This window comes from Culex pipiens, chromosome 2, assembly GCF_016801865.2.
Source record: "Culex pipiens pallens isolate TS chromosome 2, TS_CPP_V2, whole genome shotgun sequence".
Taxonomy (NCBI): Eukaryota; Metazoa; Arthropoda; class Insecta; order Diptera; family Culicidae; genus Culex; species Culex pipiens.
In genome coordinates this window covers 153,531,407-153,552,298 of record NC_068938.1, presented here as the reverse complement: position 1 = coordinate 153,552,298, position 20,892 = coordinate 153,531,407, and the positions used below count along the sequence as shown (strand labels likewise).

General features: G+C 33.2%; 1 protein-coding gene and 3 non-coding genes across 5 annotated transcripts in view; 1 reads left to right on the top strand and 3 right to left on the bottom strand.

The window, feature by feature from the left end:
* The window catches only part of LOC120424599 (uncharacterized), an 81,912-nt gene extending 69,645 nt beyond the window's left edge, over positions 1 to 12,267 (bottom strand). For both annotated transcript variants that reach the window (XR_008211991.1, XM_039588763.2), the window contains exons 1-2: positions 11,228 to 12,267; positions 6,527 to 6,657 (exon numbers count right to left, since the gene is read on the bottom strand). Coding sequence is in view for 1 of the 2 variants with exons in the window: in XM_039588763.2 (XP_039444697.1) it covers positions 6,527 to 6,657; positions 11,228 to 11,372 (276 nt within the window). In the remaining variant the exon portion in view is untranslated. The remainder of the gene's footprint in view (positions 1 to 6,526; positions 6,658 to 11,227) is intronic.
* LOC120424601 (U1 spliceosomal RNA) lies at positions 6,719 to 6,884 on the bottom strand. Its single transcript, XR_005606402.1, has one exon. It is a non-coding gene; the product is annotated as a U1 spliceosomal RNA (small nuclear RNA).
* LOC120424602 (U1 spliceosomal RNA) lies at positions 7,310 to 7,475 on the top strand. Its single transcript, XR_005606403.1, has one exon. It is a non-coding gene; the product is annotated as a U1 spliceosomal RNA (small nuclear RNA).
* Positions 10,625 to 10,790, bottom strand: LOC120424600 (U1 spliceosomal RNA). The gene has a single exon (XR_005606401.1). It is a non-coding gene; the product is annotated as a U1 spliceosomal RNA (small nuclear RNA).
* Positions 12,268 to 20,892: the final 8,625 nt, after the last annotated feature.

Below are 20,892 nucleotides of genomic sequence, written 5' to 3'. Positions count from 1 at the left end.
AAACAAAAATAAAACGTTAAAAACTGCCAAAACAAGCTTCGTATCGTTGGACATTTTCACTTTTGAGAAAATGACAAAAAAAGGTCAATGTCGCAACGTGAATCACACAAAAGTGACAGTGATTGGAGGCCAACCGCCAGAAATTGGGCCTTATTTGGACGTTTCAAAATTGCTTCACGCCACATTTATCAGCTGTTTGGTGCGATCGAGGTCATGAATATCGGTGACGACGAAGTCAACGACGATGACGATGTATCAGATTAGCCGATGCGTGAAAGTCGTATTTAGAGTGTTGATTAGCTCTGATGTCTTTTTTTGACTATGAAAAATTGTTAATTAAGTGGAACTAATAGTTTCCAATGAGACAAATTGAAAGTTGTTATTCTACGACAGTTGAATATCATGGTTATTACACATTTTGTTTAGCAATTTTCAACGCCATAGCTTTGTTTATTTATTGTTAACTTTTAAGAATATATTTGACAAATTGGAAAATGTTGTAACAGCTTTGAAAATAATGTTTGTCAAGTCTAAAGTTTATCGAGCAGATAATTGAATCTGCACTGTATTTTCCAAACTTTTTGAAATGAGCTTAGAAAAACAATATAAGATTTTTTATAATTTGAAAGTGTAATGATAGAAAATTATGAAATAGTGGTCAAGTTATAATAAATGATTTCCACAAAGTAAGTCTGTGTTAAAACTGTTATATTTATTATAATTCAAGTGGATTGAAATAATCTGCTTGAAAATATTTTTATTATATGATTTGTTCGGAATCACTAGTAATAAATCCGTAACAAATTTTCAATTGGGTGAAACCTTGGAAGTAAACAAGCAGCCTATTCCCAACATGAACTGTTACTAGAGCAAGTGGGATAGACTTTTTTTTTACATCCAAGGTTTCGCCCAATTTGAAAAGTTACTACGGAAATGTGAAAAACTATCGTAACTCACGTCCTTTATTATTTTAATAATATTTGTTATATAGAGAAGCATTAAAAAAACAAGAAAAAAACGAAAAAAAACGAAAAAAACGAAAAAAAACGAAAATTTATACATCAAAGTAGCTATAACTTGAAAACGGCACATTTGATCAAAAACAGTTGTAAAGTACTTTTTGATTGCAATTTTTTTGCTTTAAAAATTATTGTTAATTAAAAAAACTAACTTAATCCACCTATGTGGTTGGAGCCTTCCTCACAACAATGGCTGTACACAAGTTTCATCTATTTTTTAGATCCGGCTTCAAAAAGTTGGAAAAGTCTTTTGATAACCTAACCAACAATGGGTCGGATGGTGGATCCGTACATAGTTTACATACATTTAAGTGAGATCCGGCTTCAAAAAAGTACATCAATATCACTTAAGGGGCCATATCTCGAGACAGGGTTGCCAGATCTCCAATGTTTTGGACTCGTTGGGAAGGTCTTTTGATAACCTAACCAACAATAGGTCAGATGGTGGAGCCGGACATAGTTTACATACATTTAAGTGAGATCCAGCTTCAAAAAAGTAAATCAATATCACTTAAGAGGCCATATCTCGAGACAGGGTTGCCAAATCTTCAATAATTTAGACTCATTGGAAAGGTATTTTGATAACCTAACCAACGTCGGGTCGGATAGTGGAGCCGGACATAGTTTACATACATTTAAGTGAGATCCGGCTTCAAAAAAGTACATCAATATCACTTAAGAGGCCATATCTCGAGACAGGGTTGCCAGATCTTCAATGTTTTGGACTCGTTGGAAAGGTCTTTTGATAACCTAACCAACGATGGGTCGGACAATGGACCCGGACAAAGTTTACATACAGTTAAGTGAGAACCAAATATATGTGAAAACACATTTTTATACATAACTTTTGAACTACTTATCGAAACTTCAATCTGTATAAAACTCGATCTATGGGACCCTAAACCAAGTCGAATGCAACAAGTTCGGGTCAAATCGGTTCAACCAGTGCCGAGAAACATGAGCTAGTTTGTTGGTCACATACATACATACACACACACATACACACACACATACACACACACATACACACACACATACACACACACATACACACAGACATTTGTTCAGTTTTCGATTCTGAGTCGATATGTATACATGAAGGTGGGTCTACGACGTTTTTATACGAAGTTCATTTTTAGAGCAGGATTATAGCCTTACCTCAGTGAGGAAGGCAAAACGGGTTTTTCGATATATTTAAAAAAAAAACACAATTATTTCAAAAATCCAGATTTCATACCATTTACGCTATGGCTTACAAGATGTTATTTTTAGTCTCCTAAAACATATAAAAAATCGAAAATAAAAAAATACGTATTTTGAGAATATAACTTTTAATAATAAAAAGTAAAACAAAAAATCGAATTTGGGGGAATTTGTTTGGAAACAACCCATTTTTTTAGCTTGAGAGCACAAGTGATAATTTAAAAAAAAGGAAATAGATAGAAAATTATGGAAAAAGTTGAATAAATCCTACGAAATTACGAGGAATATCTCTGTAGATATTAATAATGGTCTTATTTAAACAATCTGTTTGAGATAAACATATAATTATTGTTTTAAAATCACATTTTTTTGTAAATCATAATCTATCAAAAGTGAATACATTGAAATTACAGTTCACTGTTCAGTACTTATATCTGCATTATGTGTGTTACGAATTGAATTGAATTACTACTAGAGCGTCCAATTTCCCGGGGTTACACATTTCCCGGGAAACTGGAAATTTTCAATCAATTTCCCGGGAAATCCAAAATTTAATTCATTGAAAATTGTTTTGATCTTGGTTCTGGTTAATATTTTGCATAGAAAATGTATAGGTATTTTTTGATGAGAAATATTTTTTATCAAAGTGTTTGGACAGTGAGTATAATGAATCCATACTCCACAAAAAATCATTTAATCTTGCCTCTGTGACCAGTTTTAAAGAGTGTGGTTTTACACATGAATTTGAAATGAAAAAAAAAGACATGCAGAAATTATGTTTTTATGACAAATAACTTTTCTGAAACAAATCTTACTGGTTTCAGCTTTTGAACAAAATGGAAAAGCTTTTTAGTTTTTCCTTAAAAATCTTACTTCTCGTGTTTGGTTTATTTATAAAAAAAACTTTATGTATTCAAATAATTTGAGCAAATTTCAAAAATATTTTGCATTTTTTAGACACCTCTTAAACAAAACAAGGTATTTTTTTAATAATTTTTAATGGTTTTATTATGCCACATGATTTTCAGGTTTATAATTGACTTCAGTTAAATGTTTTTCACAGCACAAGAACATGATTTAAATTTTACGATAAATTAACATAATTGCACAGACTTGAATTTTTCCTTTTTAATCCTCTTACACTCATTGCTCCATAATTCTTTCACTTTAAATTGTAATTTCTTGAATACTAGGTATTAAACGAATTGAAGTAATTCTCCTTGCACAAACAGATCTGAAATATTTAAAGATACCAATCCTATTTTTACCCCATTTGATCATGGTAAGGGCGGTAAAGGGGTTAAAATATGTTTTTTTTAAATTAAACAACACCAATTGTTATTTTAAAAGCTTACCTAAATTGTAATAGTTTATTTTCATTAAGTAAGATCTATTTCCAGTTGCTTCAGAAATTATTATTATTATCAGAAATAAATCTTGATATCAACATTTCTGATCACCTGATTAATTAAATATGAATTAAATATTAAATTTTATTGAACAAAATCATGTTGAGTTTCATTCATTTTTTTCAGTTTTCACAAATATGGTTCCAAAAAGTTAAGAAAATGTATGCTTCCGAATTTCGGGAATTCCCGGGAAATTTACAAATTTCCCGGGAAACGGAAAATATTTTTTTTCGGGAAATCCCGGGAATTCCCGGGAATTTTTTTCCCGGGACGGGAAATTGGACGATCTAATTACTACATTATGTTTAGAAAAGCTTTGAGAAAAAGTCAAAACAATCCCGGATTAATATAGCACATTAAACTTTAAAATTCCAAAAAGAGAATTGAAATTTATTAAGTTTCACTAAAATGTGACCAATTTGAAAAATTTACATGTTCTTTAGACCTCAAACTTAAACGAACATTGGTTTTGTCGTAGAGGGCTCATATTTGGCTTGAGGTCATCAGACTTGGCAAATATCGATAGAATTCGTTTTTATACAAATATTGTTTATGTGCTGAAGTGTGGAATGTGGAAAGAAAAACTCTTAAAATATAAGAGTTTTTTTTTGGTAAAAATAGGTATGCAGTAATACAAAGATGTCCCAGACTATGTTTCTATGCATTATTTACAATTTAAATGATTATGGTTTTATTCTATATAGCAGAAAATGTGAAAAACAAGCAAAACATTGAAAAAGTGACTGTCAAAACATGAAAAACTAGAAATTCAAAAAGTATTGATAGAAGGTTATAGATTAGACCAAATACTATCAAAAACAAATAAACTAAACAAGATAAATGCAAATTAAAATACTAAGAATGAATAAAGAAAACATAAAACAAGAGAAGTAAAGTTTTTCATAGAACAAAAGTGGGTCAAAATGACCTCCTGAGCAAAGGAAAAATATAAAACATCGAATAAAAATTGGGCAGGTTAGGGATAAACCAATCATTTAAAAATAATGTTTTGATGTAATGATCGCGAAGCAAAGTTTTTTTTGTTTTGTTTATGACCGCAAAAAAGCATTAATTTTGGTTTTGAAATCAAGTGTTTTGAAGGTATTTTTGACAATTATTCGTAATATTTTTATACATTTGGAAAATGCTTGATTTTGATGTTAAAATGAAATTTAAAAAAATATAAATGTGTCATAGTAAATTTGGTACCGTAAAACGGGGTGACTTTGATAGGTTTGCGATTTTTCCGCAAAATGAAGAGTACAATTTAAATACGTAAGGAATGGTTTAGAAACATACTGACCGTGGTAGAGAAGTGTTCAAAGTACCTCAAGAAGAACTGTTTATAAAATTTGCCAAGTTTAAAAAGTTAGTTAACTATAAGTTAAGAAAATGTGGATCAAAGTCATTATTTTAAACTTCTCAAAGTGTCATGATTTTCTCAATGAACATGATTTTTAATCGGAAAACGGAATGCATTTTCGGATTCTTTGGACAATTTTCCACTAGGAGAAGGTTAAAAAAGTTTGTAAATAATAAATAATATGTGTTTTTGAAACACAATTAAAAAACATCTTCAAATTTATAGGCAATTTCAGTTGAACAAATTCCATGTAAAATGTGAAAATTTGTGATTCGTGCTTCGAATTCAGTATAAAATGCAATATAAATCGATAATTTTATAAACAAAACTAGTTTAACAAATTTCAGGCAAAATTCCGACTTTTTAACAATTTTATCTAAAATTTATATGTATTTTGCTAAAAAGCTTATACACTTAGTTAACAAAATATAAACATTGATTTTTTTCTTAAAAACTAGCTACTTAAGTGATGGTACACTTAGCGTACAAATAAAGTTTGAACATCTTAAATATGATTTTAACAAGAAAAACTATGACTCTCAAAGTCACCCCGGAATTATACCAAGATTTTTTATCGCAACTATTTTTCTAAACATTATTGAAAAAACTTTTATTCCGAAATAGTACATGGACTTTGTGTGACCTACCCCAGTACATGTTTTAAAAATAATAATCTTAAGAAAAACCTTACCTGTTGGAAAATATTCTAAAAACAAATTGAAATCCTATCAAAGTCACCCCGGTTTACGGTATTTCAAATTCAATTGAAATCAGCACCATTTGCTAGTCAACGTAAAGCTTTGCGGAACTTTGTTGCAAGTCAGTTTTCTAGATATACAGTAAAGATCTATTAACGTGACAGCAGAAATAAAAACGCGATTCGCGCCATTTTTCTGTTACTGTTTCTTCATTCTACCCTTCTCATGTTGTGGGCTATCTACCCCACTTGCAACCGACGAATACTCAGAAAAAAAAAACATGAAAGGGGTGGTGGCGGTGGATTGTTATTTCGAAGCCGGCCGGGTTGAAACCGGTACCAAATACTCTAGATCAGCCCAAGCTTTTATGGTCAATGGCATGCGACCCGGTGGCTGTGCTGGTTGCCCAAGTGTCAAAGATATTAATCTTGGGTGAGTTGGTGTGTGGTCAATGCTCTAATGATCTATGATCAAAATGTGCTTTGCAATTTTCACACTTTATTGTGGTTAAGGAGCAGTGAAAAAAAAACGTTGGGCGTTATTAGACGCCTTAGTCAGAGTCTATTACAAAAAAGCTTTCAGGGTGGAATTATGTTTATCTCGAGAGACGTCTTAACATTTTCATTCGAGTAGACACTCTACAGGGCTTTAACCACGAAGGTCAATTGACTGACTAGTATTAATTAGTCAGGCTTTTGAAGATAATGCAAAGTCACTCATTGCCATTGGCAATTAGCGCTAATAATCACTTTTTTACCCAGACATTCCCTCCGTCCTTGGCATTATTATTATTTAACGTAAAATTGATATCCGCTACATTAAACGCTAACTTACCTTCGACGAGTTGAACTGCGTGAAAGTGATGCTTTCTCCGTCGCCAGCGTTGAACTTTTCCACCAGGGTGACATTTTGTGGTTCGCTGAACGGGCCCACCGATTTGTACAGGATCTTGAGGATTTCGTCACCTAAAATTGAAAAACTAAATTTAAGTTCAAGTTCAAAGAATCTTTTTAAGGTTGATTAGAATCGGGATGTGCGCGTACGCACGTCCCGGCTACCAAAAATAACACACACGAGATATCCACATGAGGGATATTCGCAGGGGTCAACCCGACCGGAATGTGCAATGGCCGAGCCTCGCCCTGGGGGAACCGCCTTGATGATCACGGTAACCCCTGTGCCAGGTAAGTATGCCTTCTGGTGGTTCGGGGGAACGTCTTGAACGCTTGGTGACATGTTAGTTTAGTGAAACAGATATTTGTGTAAGGAACTTGTTAGATATTTACCTGAAATAGGTAAAATAAGCTAAAGACTGATGACTTTATTCAAATGAGAAATATATCATAGAAATCAAATAAGAAAAAATACTTTCGTATTCACTGTGAAACACTACAATCCGTACTTTGATTTTATCTTATTGGTTTGAATCAGATTAAACGGATCGGGGTAAAGGTTGCTGTTGTATGTTTCAGTATGAATGAATTACGAGTTTTGCTTCTTATTTGAATTATTCATTTATCATTTCAATGTTGTTATTTTATGCCATCAGTCTTTAGCCTATTTTACCTATTTCATGTCCTTAAGAGTTCATGACGTTCCGCCGAACCACCAGATGGCATACTTACCTGGCACAGGGGTTACCGTGATCATCAAGGCGGTTCCCCCAGGGCGAGGCTCGGCCATTGCACATTCCGGTCGGGTTGACCCCTGCGAATATCCCTCATGTGGATATCTCGTGTGTGTTATTTTTGGTAGCCGGGACGTGCGTACGCCCACATCCCGATCCTAATATTTATAAAAAAGATTTTAATAAGAACTATCTATGGAATTGTAACATTTTGTAGTATAATTTTGAATTTTCCTTAGTTTATAGTTATTTAAGCAAGCATGATTTGGTAAAGTTGTGCAACTAAATTGAATCTTTTATAATTATCACAACTCGACATATTTGAAGTTGATACCAGTAAACGATTAAGTTGCGTCAAGATAATATGGCAAATAAATAAAATTGTGAATTCGAGTATAAATGGTATGGAACCATCTTAAGCAACCAGGCGCACCCCATTATTTTTGCTACCCTTATAGATAGACGTGGGAGCGCATGGTTGCTTAAGATAATTCCATACCATTTATACCATAAGATTACAATTTTATTTATTGGCCGGAAATCCACTAAAATTCTATTCTGTCGATTGGAGCGTGTTCAGGGAGCCTAAATCTAACATATCTTGACGAAATTTAACCGTTTACTGACTTCAACTTCAAAAATGTCGACTTGTTTTATCTATACGAAATTTCAATGGTTAGTGGCAATTCAATGGCACTCTATACGCACATTCCTAGTAACATTTAAGGTTTTAGGTAGGCAATAATAGGCTAGTCGGGTTGTACTAAGGTCTTCAGAGCCTTAATTAATCATAATTATCTTAAAATATTATTTGCAATATTTACACCCAAAATGTTAGTGTGTCAAAGGTCTCTGGTTCGATTCCCGTAGTCGACACTTTTGTTTTTTTTTTTGTTTTGACGGATGAACTTTTTTTTTGCAAATGAACCTCGATAGAATAATTATCTCGCTAATCTCGAGCTGTGTTCTCTGTGTCCGTGAGTGGTACCACTATTCTCTCGACTCGAGGCCATTATTCTCTCGGACAAACGCTGCCCAGTTTTGGGTGTATATCAAGTCTGAATTTTCACATTATTGTCATCACAAAATAAAATTTCAAAATTTTCAATGATTTAATGAGTTGTTTAATTATAAAATGTCCCAGGTAGGGTTGTAAATATATCGAACATTCAGTTCTCAGCAACAGTCTTAAAATCTCATTTCCCAACATTTACTGTCCGATTTCGTCGCGAGATTTTCAGCACTAAAAATTGTCAGTCTCTACCTCGTGTTCACACAATCCCGTGTGACATTCTCTTTTTGTCTCTCATTCGAACATTCACAATCATAACCCCTCAAAGCCACAAATGCCACCACAAAACAAAATTTGGCAACGCAGTTTTACGGAACGTGATTCGTGATCGGTTCTCAATCTCCCTCTCGCGTTCTTTCTTTGCGAATTCCAAACATAACAAAAGGATCTCTTGCGAGTGTGTTTGAACGTGGTAAAGAGAAGAAGTGATAGAAAGAGAATGTTCTCGCTGGAAATCGTGAGATAAAAGAAGAGAATTCACGAGCTATAGTGACGGTCGCTTTACTCTCTGATGTTTTAGTGCAGGAATCTTCAAATGATAGGTTTTTCTATTACTCATTTACAACACTGATCCCAGCTGAATAACTTTAGCAAAAGCTTGTGAAAATATTTTGGTATGTCATTTAATCTAACTTTCAAGAAAAAAACTTGTGGATTTATCCCTGTTGTAAATATGCGTTGTTACAATTTGCATAGATATTTCAACAAGCTTTTGCTAGAGCTGTGATATTTTTGAAACTGTAAACTGAGGCGACGAGATTAAAAATTGTAAGCTTTTATTGAGATTTTATTTGAATTTTGGTTTGATTTGATCATGTTGTTGGAATGTTGAAAGTCAGGTTTTTTTTTATATAAAACATTTATAATCTTTTTTTAAAGCGTTTGAGTACTTTTAATCCATATAAGTAAAATCAAACCAGACGATTCAAACCTGACGATTGAGAACACCTCAAAATTTCAACAATTTGATGCATCTGTGCTCTCTTGTATTAAGCTTTTTGGTTTTCCTATCTAGTTGACATAAGAGAGCTCAGAGGCATCGAACGGTCATAAATCTATGAAAATATCGAATTATTATATTTTATTTGACGTTTGGCTTTTGTTATGATTATATTGAAAAGAAATCACTTCAATATTGACTAACATTTCAAAAAGGCCAAACATTCAATATTACGCCCTTTTAAAATGTTAGTCTTGATTTGAAAAATTTGAAAATATTGTTTTCGAAAAGATCGGAAAATTTCACAAATGTTTCATACTTTAACATTGAAAATCGGACCATTTGTTGCTGAGATATCGACATTGAAAAATGGTGGGCTGTTTGGGTGAGACTTGGAAAACATCAATTTTCCTGTTTTTAAACCTTTGCATTGCAATATCTCAGCAACTAAAGGTCGTATCAACAAAGTCCAAAGAAGCAAAATATAGAGAATTTTCTCAGCTTTTCAAATTTTTTTTTTTCAAAAATGGGCAAACATGTGCACTAATTTAAAAAAATGAAAAACTGCGACTATTTTGAAAAAAGTTACATAAAAATGGCTATAACTTGAAAACGGTGCACTTAATCAAAATTTCACTAAAGTACTTTTTGATTGCAAATTCAATTTTACATCGAAAAATGAAGTTTAAAAATTTTTGCGACCAAAATTTCGATTTTTTGAAAAAATCAGTATTGATTAAAAAATTCAAAACTCGTTCAATGATTTTTTGCACAACCTGGAAATTTCTGAAAAGTTGGCATTTTATGTCCTCTAAAACATATCAAAAAAAAAAATTAAAAATAGTGTTTTTTTGTAAATCAAGTTTTAGTGATAAAAAGTTAAATAAAAAAATCACCAACTTTTTTTTACCGTGTATCATTTCTTTCCAGTGTAGTCCGTATCCATACCTACAACTTTGCCGAAGACACCAAATCGATCAAAAAATTCCTTCAAAATATACAGATTTTTGAATTTTCATACATCATTTTTGTATGGACAGCTGCCAAATTTGTATGGAAAATTATATGGACAAACTAATGATGCAAAATGGCTTCTTTGGGCATACCAAAGGCACCATAAAAGTTTCAGTCGGATTAAAAAATACAAAAAAAATCGAAAGACCGAAATCCTAGAGAACTGCTCACCAATGATAAATATTAGATTGATGAGATGTAAAAACCTTTCATTTGACGGGAAAAAACCCTTATTTTCTTAACCAATTTTTAAAACATTTCTTTAAGTCTAGATTAGAATCGGGATGTGCGCGTACGCACGTCCCGGCTACCAAAAATAACACACACGAGATATCCACATGAGGGATATTCGCAGGGGTCAACCCGACCGGAATGTGCAATGGCCGAGCCTCGCCCTGGGGGAACCGCCTTGATGATCACGGTAACCCCTGTGCCAGGTAAGTATGCCTTCTGGTGGTTCAGGGGAATGTCTTAAACTCTTGATAACATGTTTTGTTAGTGATTATAACAAGTTTTTGAAGATCTTGTCAGAATTTTACCTGAAAGAGGAAAAAATAGGTTAAGACTGATGTCATAAAATGGCTATATTCAAATGAGAAATTAATCATTCAAATAAGAAGCCAGTTGAATTCCAACTAATTGAACCATACAACAGTTTGCTCTAATTGATCAATATGATGTAAACCAATAAGACTGAAGGTAGATTGCTGCAATATCATAGATTCATTATTTTCTAAACATTATAAAATTGGTAAAAAATATCTATTTTAAACCTATACATTTGGTTAAACCGTTACTATCATTAATATGAAGATAACAATTTATTTTCACCAAATTGTGAAATTGCTTCAATGACAAACACTAATCATATCTTGAACTCACCCTCTTTCCTACTGCCCAGTCCGTGTCCGATCCAGAAGCCTTCCTCGTCGTACTCAACCTCGTCCGCACTGAGCTCCGATCGGGCCACCTGAAGGCCCACCAGAACGCAGGCCGTCCCCACCAGCAGGAAGAAGTTTTCCCGCATTTTCACCACTCACTAGACCTTCCAATCTTTTCTCACTTCTCACTTTCGTTTTCTCACTAGTGGCTTACTTTCCGGTTGATGATTTTATTTTTTCTTCTTCACTGTTTCACTGCGCTTTATCGCTTTTTTTTCTTCTTCTTCGCGACCCCCAGCGGCTGTGGGTCAGTAATTTTTCCAACCAATTTTACACGTGCACCGTGGGTTATGTAAACTTTCTTGATAGCCGCCGCTGTTGCTGCCAAAAAAAATGAGATGGAGAGTCAAAATCACCGAAAAAAAATTCACACCAACCGAACCGGTCCAGCGGCGAACGCAGACTGCGAGCGCGCGCGAACCGCGGAAATTTACAATATCTGGAGGAATAGGTCGAAATTGGACATAAACACAGCCAACATCGCAGCCAGTGACCTCACAGTTGCAGGTTTTTTTTTCGCCGAGTCGCTTACAGCATCACTACCACACTGATGTAGCAAGTCCAAATGTTCAGATTTGGCCAGGGTGCGGTCGAAGAAATGTGCCCAACAACCTTCGACGACCTCCCCGAAATAAGCAGGTTCGTTTCCTTGCGCGCGCGCGCAAGTCTTTTGATTGATGAACCAGAATCGGTACAGGTTTTGGGCGCGGAGCTTCGCTGGAGGTCGACACAACGTGTTCAGCTACGCCGCAGAACTGCGTATACAGGTTCGACCTGGCCAAAGTCACCCCCGCCAATCGACTGCAACGAAGTTAGCGACGAACGCGGTTTAGACAGCCATTAGAGATCTCCAACCGACCGAGTGCGAGCTGCTGATGACATTGAGGATGATAATCTGACTAATTTGTTATTTAAATCAATAAACACGCAAAATGTTAAAATTCCGTTTGACAAATTCCATTAAGCAGACGACGAGCTTGTTCGCAGAGCTCTGACATTTGCGTAGCCGATCTTCGCGGTGACGTGACGCGTGGTGGAGATGGCAATAAACACCGCAATCTCAGGTGGGGAAGAAGCGAGAGTGGTTATTAGCGTTGCGTTGGGTTAAGCCGGGGTCGCGATATTCCAAGTGGCGTGGTGTGGCGTACGAGCTACGCGTTGTGGGTGATGCTTCCGAAATGTGATGAGGCTGAGATTTGTAAGGGGATGCTGGTTTTAAGGTATTGAATAAGTGCCACACCTGTCTAAGAATTTTTGAAGATTCAAGTATGTATTCCGAGAAAACGCGTTTTAGTGTTCATCACCAAAGCTTCGTCAAGGCAATTTCTCATTAGAATGGCATATTAGCCGTTTGATTTTTCGCATCAGCAGTCAAAACTAAACACTAGTTTTTTGTGAAATTCAAGCTTCAAAAGATGCTTTGGAGCATCCTCTGCCATTTCGTGCTAAAATCTCGATTTTGACATTGAACGCGCCAAAGTCAGGTCTCAACAGATTTTGTGAGCCAGTGCAGACTATGCTCTAGTACAACAGCACAAGAACAGACAGCATAAAACATACAAAAACCAAAACAGAACATCCAGTGAGTGCCTGGAGTTCTGAGGTCAGAAATAAGTAGCTTTGGCCAGCAGGAACCGACTAGCGGTTGGTCATTGCTCTGCGAACCGTACTACTGACCAGTTCAGATTAAATCAGACGCAGTTTAGCTAAGTTTAAGTGTTTACAGTCCACTTTTAGTCCGTCCAAATAACTGACCGCGAATAAATCTGACGACTTTGAGAATAAATGTTTTCTGTACAACCCGCGAGTTCTGATTAATGACGAAAGATCCGATTTTGCAAGGCACCGGGATTCTGACGCTAGTATGTGCGCAAACAGACATATCGTCGCTTGTGTGCTATCTTGTGACACGTCTTATCTTTATACAGCAGACGTGTCACAACATAGCACAGAAGCGACGATATGTTGATATTAGCCGTTTTTTCAATAATGGGGAATTACAATTACAAAAAAACTAAATGTTTTATAGCGAGACTAAACATGCCAAATATGATTACAAAAACAGGAAAATGCATTTGAAATGGATTTTAACCCTCTACAACCCAACCCCGCCTCTAGACGGGCTTCGATTTAAAAAATCGCCAAAAATCCATTTTTCAACCAATTTTTGATCTTCAAAAAGCATTGGAAAGAAGAACTTTTAAAATTTTGCTTTAAATAATTCTCGATATTTTCAATTCCAAAAAGAACACCAGATGTTATTTGGGGTTTTGAGAGAGATTTGTCAAATGAAATTGTTTTATTTCTTATTGAATTGAACGTTGAGATTTTTTGTAAGGTTTTGATGAATACTGTAATGAATATCAAAAGTTACAAGAAATAATTGTTTTAGAAAAGAATGTTTCAACTTTAATGTTTCTTTTTGTTAAATTTTCATGGCATGAAACATTATCAGTGCAACAAAAAGATTATAAAAAATAAATAATTCATTTGTTTATGAAATTATGTAATACTTTAGAGTATTTCTCATGTATTACATGATTTGTTTATTCTCAGTAAGAAAATTTGATTTGTTTGATTAAATTTTGATATTCATGCATTGATACCAACAAGTTTAACATCATTGGAGGAGGTAGGGGGGGGGAATGAGGCTCTTAAAAATTAGTCAAGGGGGGAATGGAACGAAAAAGGTTGAGAAACACTGTTGTAAAAAAAACAATCGAATCACGTGATTTTTATCGTTTGATGAATTTCCCTGTAATTTGACTTACATAAGGGTGTGGGATAAAAAAAATCGTTGCGTTGTATTAGAATGAACCCTCACGTAAATCAGTTTATCATAAAGGGGCCATCCAGTAACTACGTGATTACTTTTTTGAAAGTTTTAGAATTTTTCCCCCTTGTGAACATCGGTCTATTTTGATTTGTTCATCAAGTTTCATAAAATACTTTTTTTTCGAGTTGCATACAAACTTAAGTGACGGAATTTTTGAATGACCCATGTGCAATTCTTCTGTAAATATGCTCGGAAACATTATATAAAAAATATATAATATATATATTATCTTCAACTACGCATGCACCTTTTTTGCCATGTGACCAATATGATTTAAAATTTCGTGACGTTGCAACGCAAATTTAAACCTGTTGTAACTTTGGATCTAGAAAACCAATTAAGTCGCTCTAGGTTGCATTTGAAAGCTCTTTCCAAGTACAAAGAGCATCCGATGATTGAATGTTTAGTTTTTTGTTGACATAAACAAATGTCCCTTTTTCGTGACGTTGCAACGCAATAAAATGGTAAACTTACACTAGTTTGAAAAAATACTTAACTTAAGATAAACGGCAAATCCATTACATTTCCGTTTAGTACAACTAAAAACCTACAAAATGCAATCAAAAGAATAATTTTTGGATTTTATTTCGTTGAAAACCAGGAGTTTTTAGAAAAACTAACTTAATCCACCTATGTGGTTGGAGCCTTCCTCACAACAATGGCTGTACACAAGTTTCATCTATTTTTTAGATCCGGCTTCAAAAAGTTGGAAAAGTCTTTTGATAACCTAACCAACAATGGGTCGGATGGTGGATCCGTACATAGTTTACATACATTTAAGTGAGATCCGGCTTCAAAAAAGTACATCAATATCACTTAAGGGGCCATATCTCGAGACAGGGTTGCCAGATCTCCAATGTTTTGGACTCGTTGGGAAGGTCTTTTGATAACCTAACCAACAATAGGTCAGATGGTGGAGCCGGACATAGTTTACATACATTTAAGTGAGATCCAGCTTCAAAAAAGTAAATCAATATCACTTAAGAGGCCATATCTCGAGACAGGGTTGCCAAATCTTCAATAATTTAGACTCATTGGAAAGGTATTTTGATAACCTAACCAACGTCGGGTCGGATAGTGGAGCCGGACATAGTTTACATACATTTAAGTGAGATCCGGCTTCAAAAAAGTACATCAATATCACTTAAGAGGCCATATCTCGAGACAGGGTTGCCAGATCTTCAATGTTTTGCACTCGTTGGAAAGGTATTTTGATAACCTAACCAACGTTTGGTCGGATAGTGGAGCCGGACATAGTTTACATACATTTAAGTGAGATCCGGCTTCAAAAAAGTAAATCAATATCACTTAAGAGGCCATATCTCGAGACAGGGTTGCCAGATCTTCAATGTTTTAGACTCATTGGAAAGGTATTTTGATAACCTAACCAACGTCGGGTCGGATAGTGGAGCCGGACATAGTTTACATACATTTAAGTGAGATCCGGCTTCAAAAAAGTACATCAATATCACTTAAGAGGCCATATCTCGAGACAGGGTTGCCAGATCTTCAATGTTTTGCACTCGTTGGAAAGGTATTTTGATAACCTAACCAACGTTTGGTCGGATAGTGGAGCCGGACATAGTTTACATACATTTAAGTGAGATCCGGCTTCAAAAAAGTATATCAATATCACTTAAGTGGCCATATCTCGAGACAGGGTTGCCAGATCTTCAATGTTTTGGACTCGTTGGAAAGGTCTTTTGATAACCTAACCAACGATGGGTCGGACAATGGACCCGGACAAAGTTTACATACAGTTAAGTGAGAACCAAATATATGTGAAAACACATTTTTATACATAACTTTTGAACTACTTATCGAAACTTCAATCTGTATAAAACTCGATCTATGGGACCCTAAACCAAGTCGAATGCAACAAGTTCGGGTCAAATCGGTTCAACCAGTGCCGAGAAACATGAGCTAGTTTGTTGGTCACATACATACATACACACACACATACACACACACATACACACACACATACACACACACATACACACACACATACACACAGACATTTGTTCAGTTTTCGATTCTGAGTCGATATGTATACATGAAGGTGGGTCTACGACGTTTTTATACGAAGTTCATTTTTAGAGCAGGATTATAGCCTTACCTCAGTGAGGAAGGCAAAATGTTTTAAAGCGATGATTTTATCACGAATTGATGCATAACTTAACCAACTTGTACATTATTATATTCAAATGATCAATTAATGAAAACCATGATTTTTGAAACTTCAAGTAGTCTAGAATCGAGGAAAAATATCCAAATAGCTCATACACTCTTTTCAAAATTTCATCCTAAGGTGTACATTGCCGGAGAATGTGTCAAATGTGTTTTTTATTTCGTTGACCAACGATTTTGCTAATTAGACATTTTTATTTGACTGTCAGTTTGATTTTAAAGGATAATTTGGATATTTTTCCGGCTTGTCTCAGTTCAAACTTAATCATTAATTGTCTGTTTTCAAATTCTTTACAAAAACAACTTGTCAAATTATAGATCCAAAGATTTCAAAAAATTGTGAAAAACTGTAAAAATCTGAGTTAACAAAAACACTCAGAGCAATCTTACTCATAAAAGCAAACTTGATATTTCGTTAACTTTTTCACGTTAATCAATTGTAAGCCATAACGATTTGCTTTAGAAAATTATCGTATATATTAAAAATGTTTTTAAAATATGGATGTTGGTGAGTAAGCCTCAATAATGTGAAATTTGTAAGCTGTGAATATTCACTTTTTAATTTCCAAATTTATCAAAATAATTACTCAACAGTTATTGTTATACTATGGTGTCATATCGGCTAAGTGTATGGGTTGTTTTTTCTCAGCCAGAGTTAATAGTCTTACTAATAAATAACAAATTTAAAAATACTTCGTTAGAAAAAAATCCAATAAGCCGATAAAACTAATTTGTTATTCTTTTCAAAAAATATTTTAATACAAAAACTTACCCTTACAAAGTTGGAATCATTCCAAAAAACTCTCATTGCTTATAATTTTTTCATGAATTTGATTTTATTATTCAATATTCGAATCAAGAAAAATAATGGAATACAGAGCCGTACACAGATTTTTTTTCTTTAAATTATATTTTTTGGGAGCTTATGCATTCATCAGTTTACACTGGGGAAATCTTTAAAATATACATGAAAATTTTGATTCTAGATAACCTCTTCCCTTTATTTCACTCTTTAAAAATATCTCTCCGTAAAAACCTGAATTGTTCGTTGAATTAAAGTATAGCAAATATCTAAAAAAACCCTTTTTTTATTCTTCTATCTCTAAAACTTTTTTTGTTTAATTATGTCAAACAGCAAAAAGATAAATATTAATTCACGCGCTGAAAAATTTCAAAAAGTATTACGTGTATCCAAAGTTATCAACAAGCTGCCACCCTGTCATTCGCCCAGTGAAATTTCCCACTCATCGTCATCGTCATCTTTACTAGCACGTCGATCTCGAGACAAACCGCTGGATACTTCTTTTTTTGCTCTCCTCACCACTGTTGATGCTTCTGACGATCAACACCTCACTCTCACTCTCATCATCTGACTTCACTTCTCCCCCGTGAGCCCGCAGAGACTTCACTTTCGTTTTCATTATGCGAACCCTGCTCTTCCTCCTCACCGTCTTCTTCTTCTTCTTCTTCCTCCCCCTTCGACGGTTAAGGTGGCCAGTTACGCGATCAACACCAAGTCCATAAGTAGCCAGCCGTACGTTACACCCCGATGCCGTTGCGCGGTACTACTAACACGCGGCACTACTCCGGGCTGGCCATCAAAGGCCTTACCGACCAGCAGCCGTTGAGCGCAAGACTCTTGGGAAATCCACGCTACGCACAGCTTGATGCTTTCGGGGTCCGCAAAATTAAGCCCCCACGATTGAGGAAACGCTTGAACCACCGCGCCAATCTTCACTTGGTATAATCCGCACTGTACAGCCCCAGGATGAATATATTAACACAGAGCGTTTATTTGCGTTTGATTTGTGACCAAACCGACCGACCATTAAGTACTTCCGGACTTTGGAGCTGAGCAACCGCTACGACGCGTCCTAGAGACAGCTAGGCGACAGCAGCAAAAGAATCCGGTTGTACTTGGAGTCACGATTTACTACCGTACCGTCGTACTCGAACGCTAACGCAACCTCCTCCGAGAAGCGGACAGTCAGTTGTTTACTCTGGCAGGATCTGTAGTAGACTGAACCGGCTGATCGTGGCGAAGTTGGCGCGTAGTAGACGCAAACTCCGCCAAAGCGTCGACCCTCGATCGAAACGGGGTGCGTTGGCTTAGTGGACAGAAGAGTGGAGTTGTGTCGTGTGCAACGGAGTTTGGTGACCGAAGCAATCATAGTTGTTGAGGTAGTAGATTCGATACAATTCGTTACGATTATGAGCGGATTTGTGCGAGCCAACGACGCGGGTAGTAGACAAAAAGATGGAACAAATTGGGACCCCCCGTTTTGGGTGGACTGATGCTGTTTATGTGGGGTCTTATTGGTTCGTTGGAATGGGACTAGTTTACAATGGGAGCATGTTTTTAGTCGATTTATGCAACAAATTCGATGTTGTAAAATGGTTATTGATACCATTGTTGTGCATATAAAATACATGTGAAGCTTCTTGTATCACACAGGAAAAAAAATCATAAAAGTCTGTCAACTCAAATCATTAAAAGTTTCCCCGACCCCTCTACATATTTCGCGAATTGTTGTCCTAAGGGTTTATTTCAGACCTTAAATATTTGATTTGCTCAAAAGTTCCGAAATTATTGACGTTGATAACAGTCGTTCAAGGTCACCTTTGACTGGAAGAAGAAATAAAGAAAAAGGCAAAAAATACTAAAACTCGTGTTTTGTATTTTTGTATTTTTGTATTTTTGTATTTTTGTATTTTTATATTTTTGTATTTTTGTATTTTTGTATTTTTGTATTTTTGTATTTTTGTATTTTTGTATTTTTGTATTTTTGAATTTTTGTATTTTTGTATTTTTGTATTTTTGTATTTTTGTATTTTTGTATTTTTGTATTTTTGTATTTTTGTATTTTTGTATTTTTGTATTTTTGTATTTCTGTATTTTTGTATTTTTGTATTTTTGTATTTTTGTATTTTTGTATTTTTTTTTTGTATTTTTGTTTTTTTGTATTTTTGTATTTTTGTATTTTTGTATTTTTGTATTTTTGTATTTTTGTATTTTTGTATTTTTGTATTTTTGTATTTTTGTATTTTTGTATTTTTGTATTTTTGTATTTTTGTATTTTTGTATTTTTGTATTTTTGTATTTTTGTATTTTTGTATTTTTGTATTTTTGTATTTTTGTATTTTTGTATTTTTGTATTTTTGTATTTTTGTATTTTTGTATTTTTGTATTTTTGTATTTTTGTATTTTTGTATTTTTGAATTTTGTATTTTTGTATTTTTGTATTTTTGTATTTTTGTATTTTTGTATTTTTGTATTTTTGTATTTTTGTATTTTTGTATTTTTGTATTTTTGTATTTTTGTATTTTTGTATTTTTGTATTTTTGTATTTTTGTATTTTTGTATTTTTGTATTTTTTTTTTGTATTTTTGTTTTTTTGTATTTTTGTATTTTTGTATTTTTGTATTTTTGTATTTTTGTATTTTTGTATTTTTGTATTTTTGTATTTTTGTATTTTTTGTATTTTTGTATTTTTGTATTTTTGTATTTTTGTATTTTTGTATTTTTGTATTTTTGTATTTTTGTATTTTTGTATTTTTGTATTTTTGTATTTTTGTGTTTTTGTATTTTTGTATTTTTGTATTTTTGTATTTTTGTATTTTTGTATTTTTGTATTTTTGTATTTTTGTATTTTTGTATTTTTGTATTTTTGTATTTTTGTATTTTTGTATTTTTGTATTTTTGTATTTTTGTATTTTTGTATTTTTGTATTTTTGTATTTTTGTATTTTTGTATTTTTGTATTTTTGTATTTTTGTATTTTGTATTTTTGTATTTTGTATTTTTGTATTTTTATATTTTTGTATTTTTGTATTTTTGTATTTTTGTATTTTTGTATTTTTGTATTTTGTATTTTTGTATTTTTGTATTTTTGTATTTTTGTATTTTTGTATTTTTGTATTTTTGTATTTTTGTATTTTTGTATTTTTGTATTTTTGTATTTTTGTATTTTTGTATTTTTGTATTTTTGTATTTTTGTATTTTTGTATTTTTGTATTTTTGTATTTTTGTATTTTTGTATTTTTGTATTTTTGTATTTTTGTATTTTTGTATTTTTGTATTTTTGTATTTTTGTATTTTTGTATTTTTGTATTTTTGTATTTTTGTATTTTTGTATTTTGTATTTTGTATTTTTGTATTTTTGTATTTTTGTATTTTTGTATTTTTGTATTTTTGTATTTTTGTATTTTTGTATTTTTGTATTTTTGTATTTTTGTATTTTTGTATTTTTGTATTTTTGTATTTTTGTATTTTTGTATTTTTGTATTTTTGTATTTTTGTATTTTTGTATTTTTGTATTTTTGTATTTTTGTATTTTTGTATTTTTGTATTTTTGTATTTTTGTATTTTTGTATTTTTGTATTTTTGTATTTTTGTATTTTTGTATTTTTGTATTTTTGTATTTTTGTATTTTTGTATTTTTGTATTTTGTATTTTTGTATTTTTGTATTTTTGTATTTTTGTATTTTGTATTTTTGTATTTTTGTATTTTTGTATTTTTGTATTTTTGTATTTTTTGTATTTTTGTATTTTTGTATTTTTGTATTTTTGTATTTTTGTAT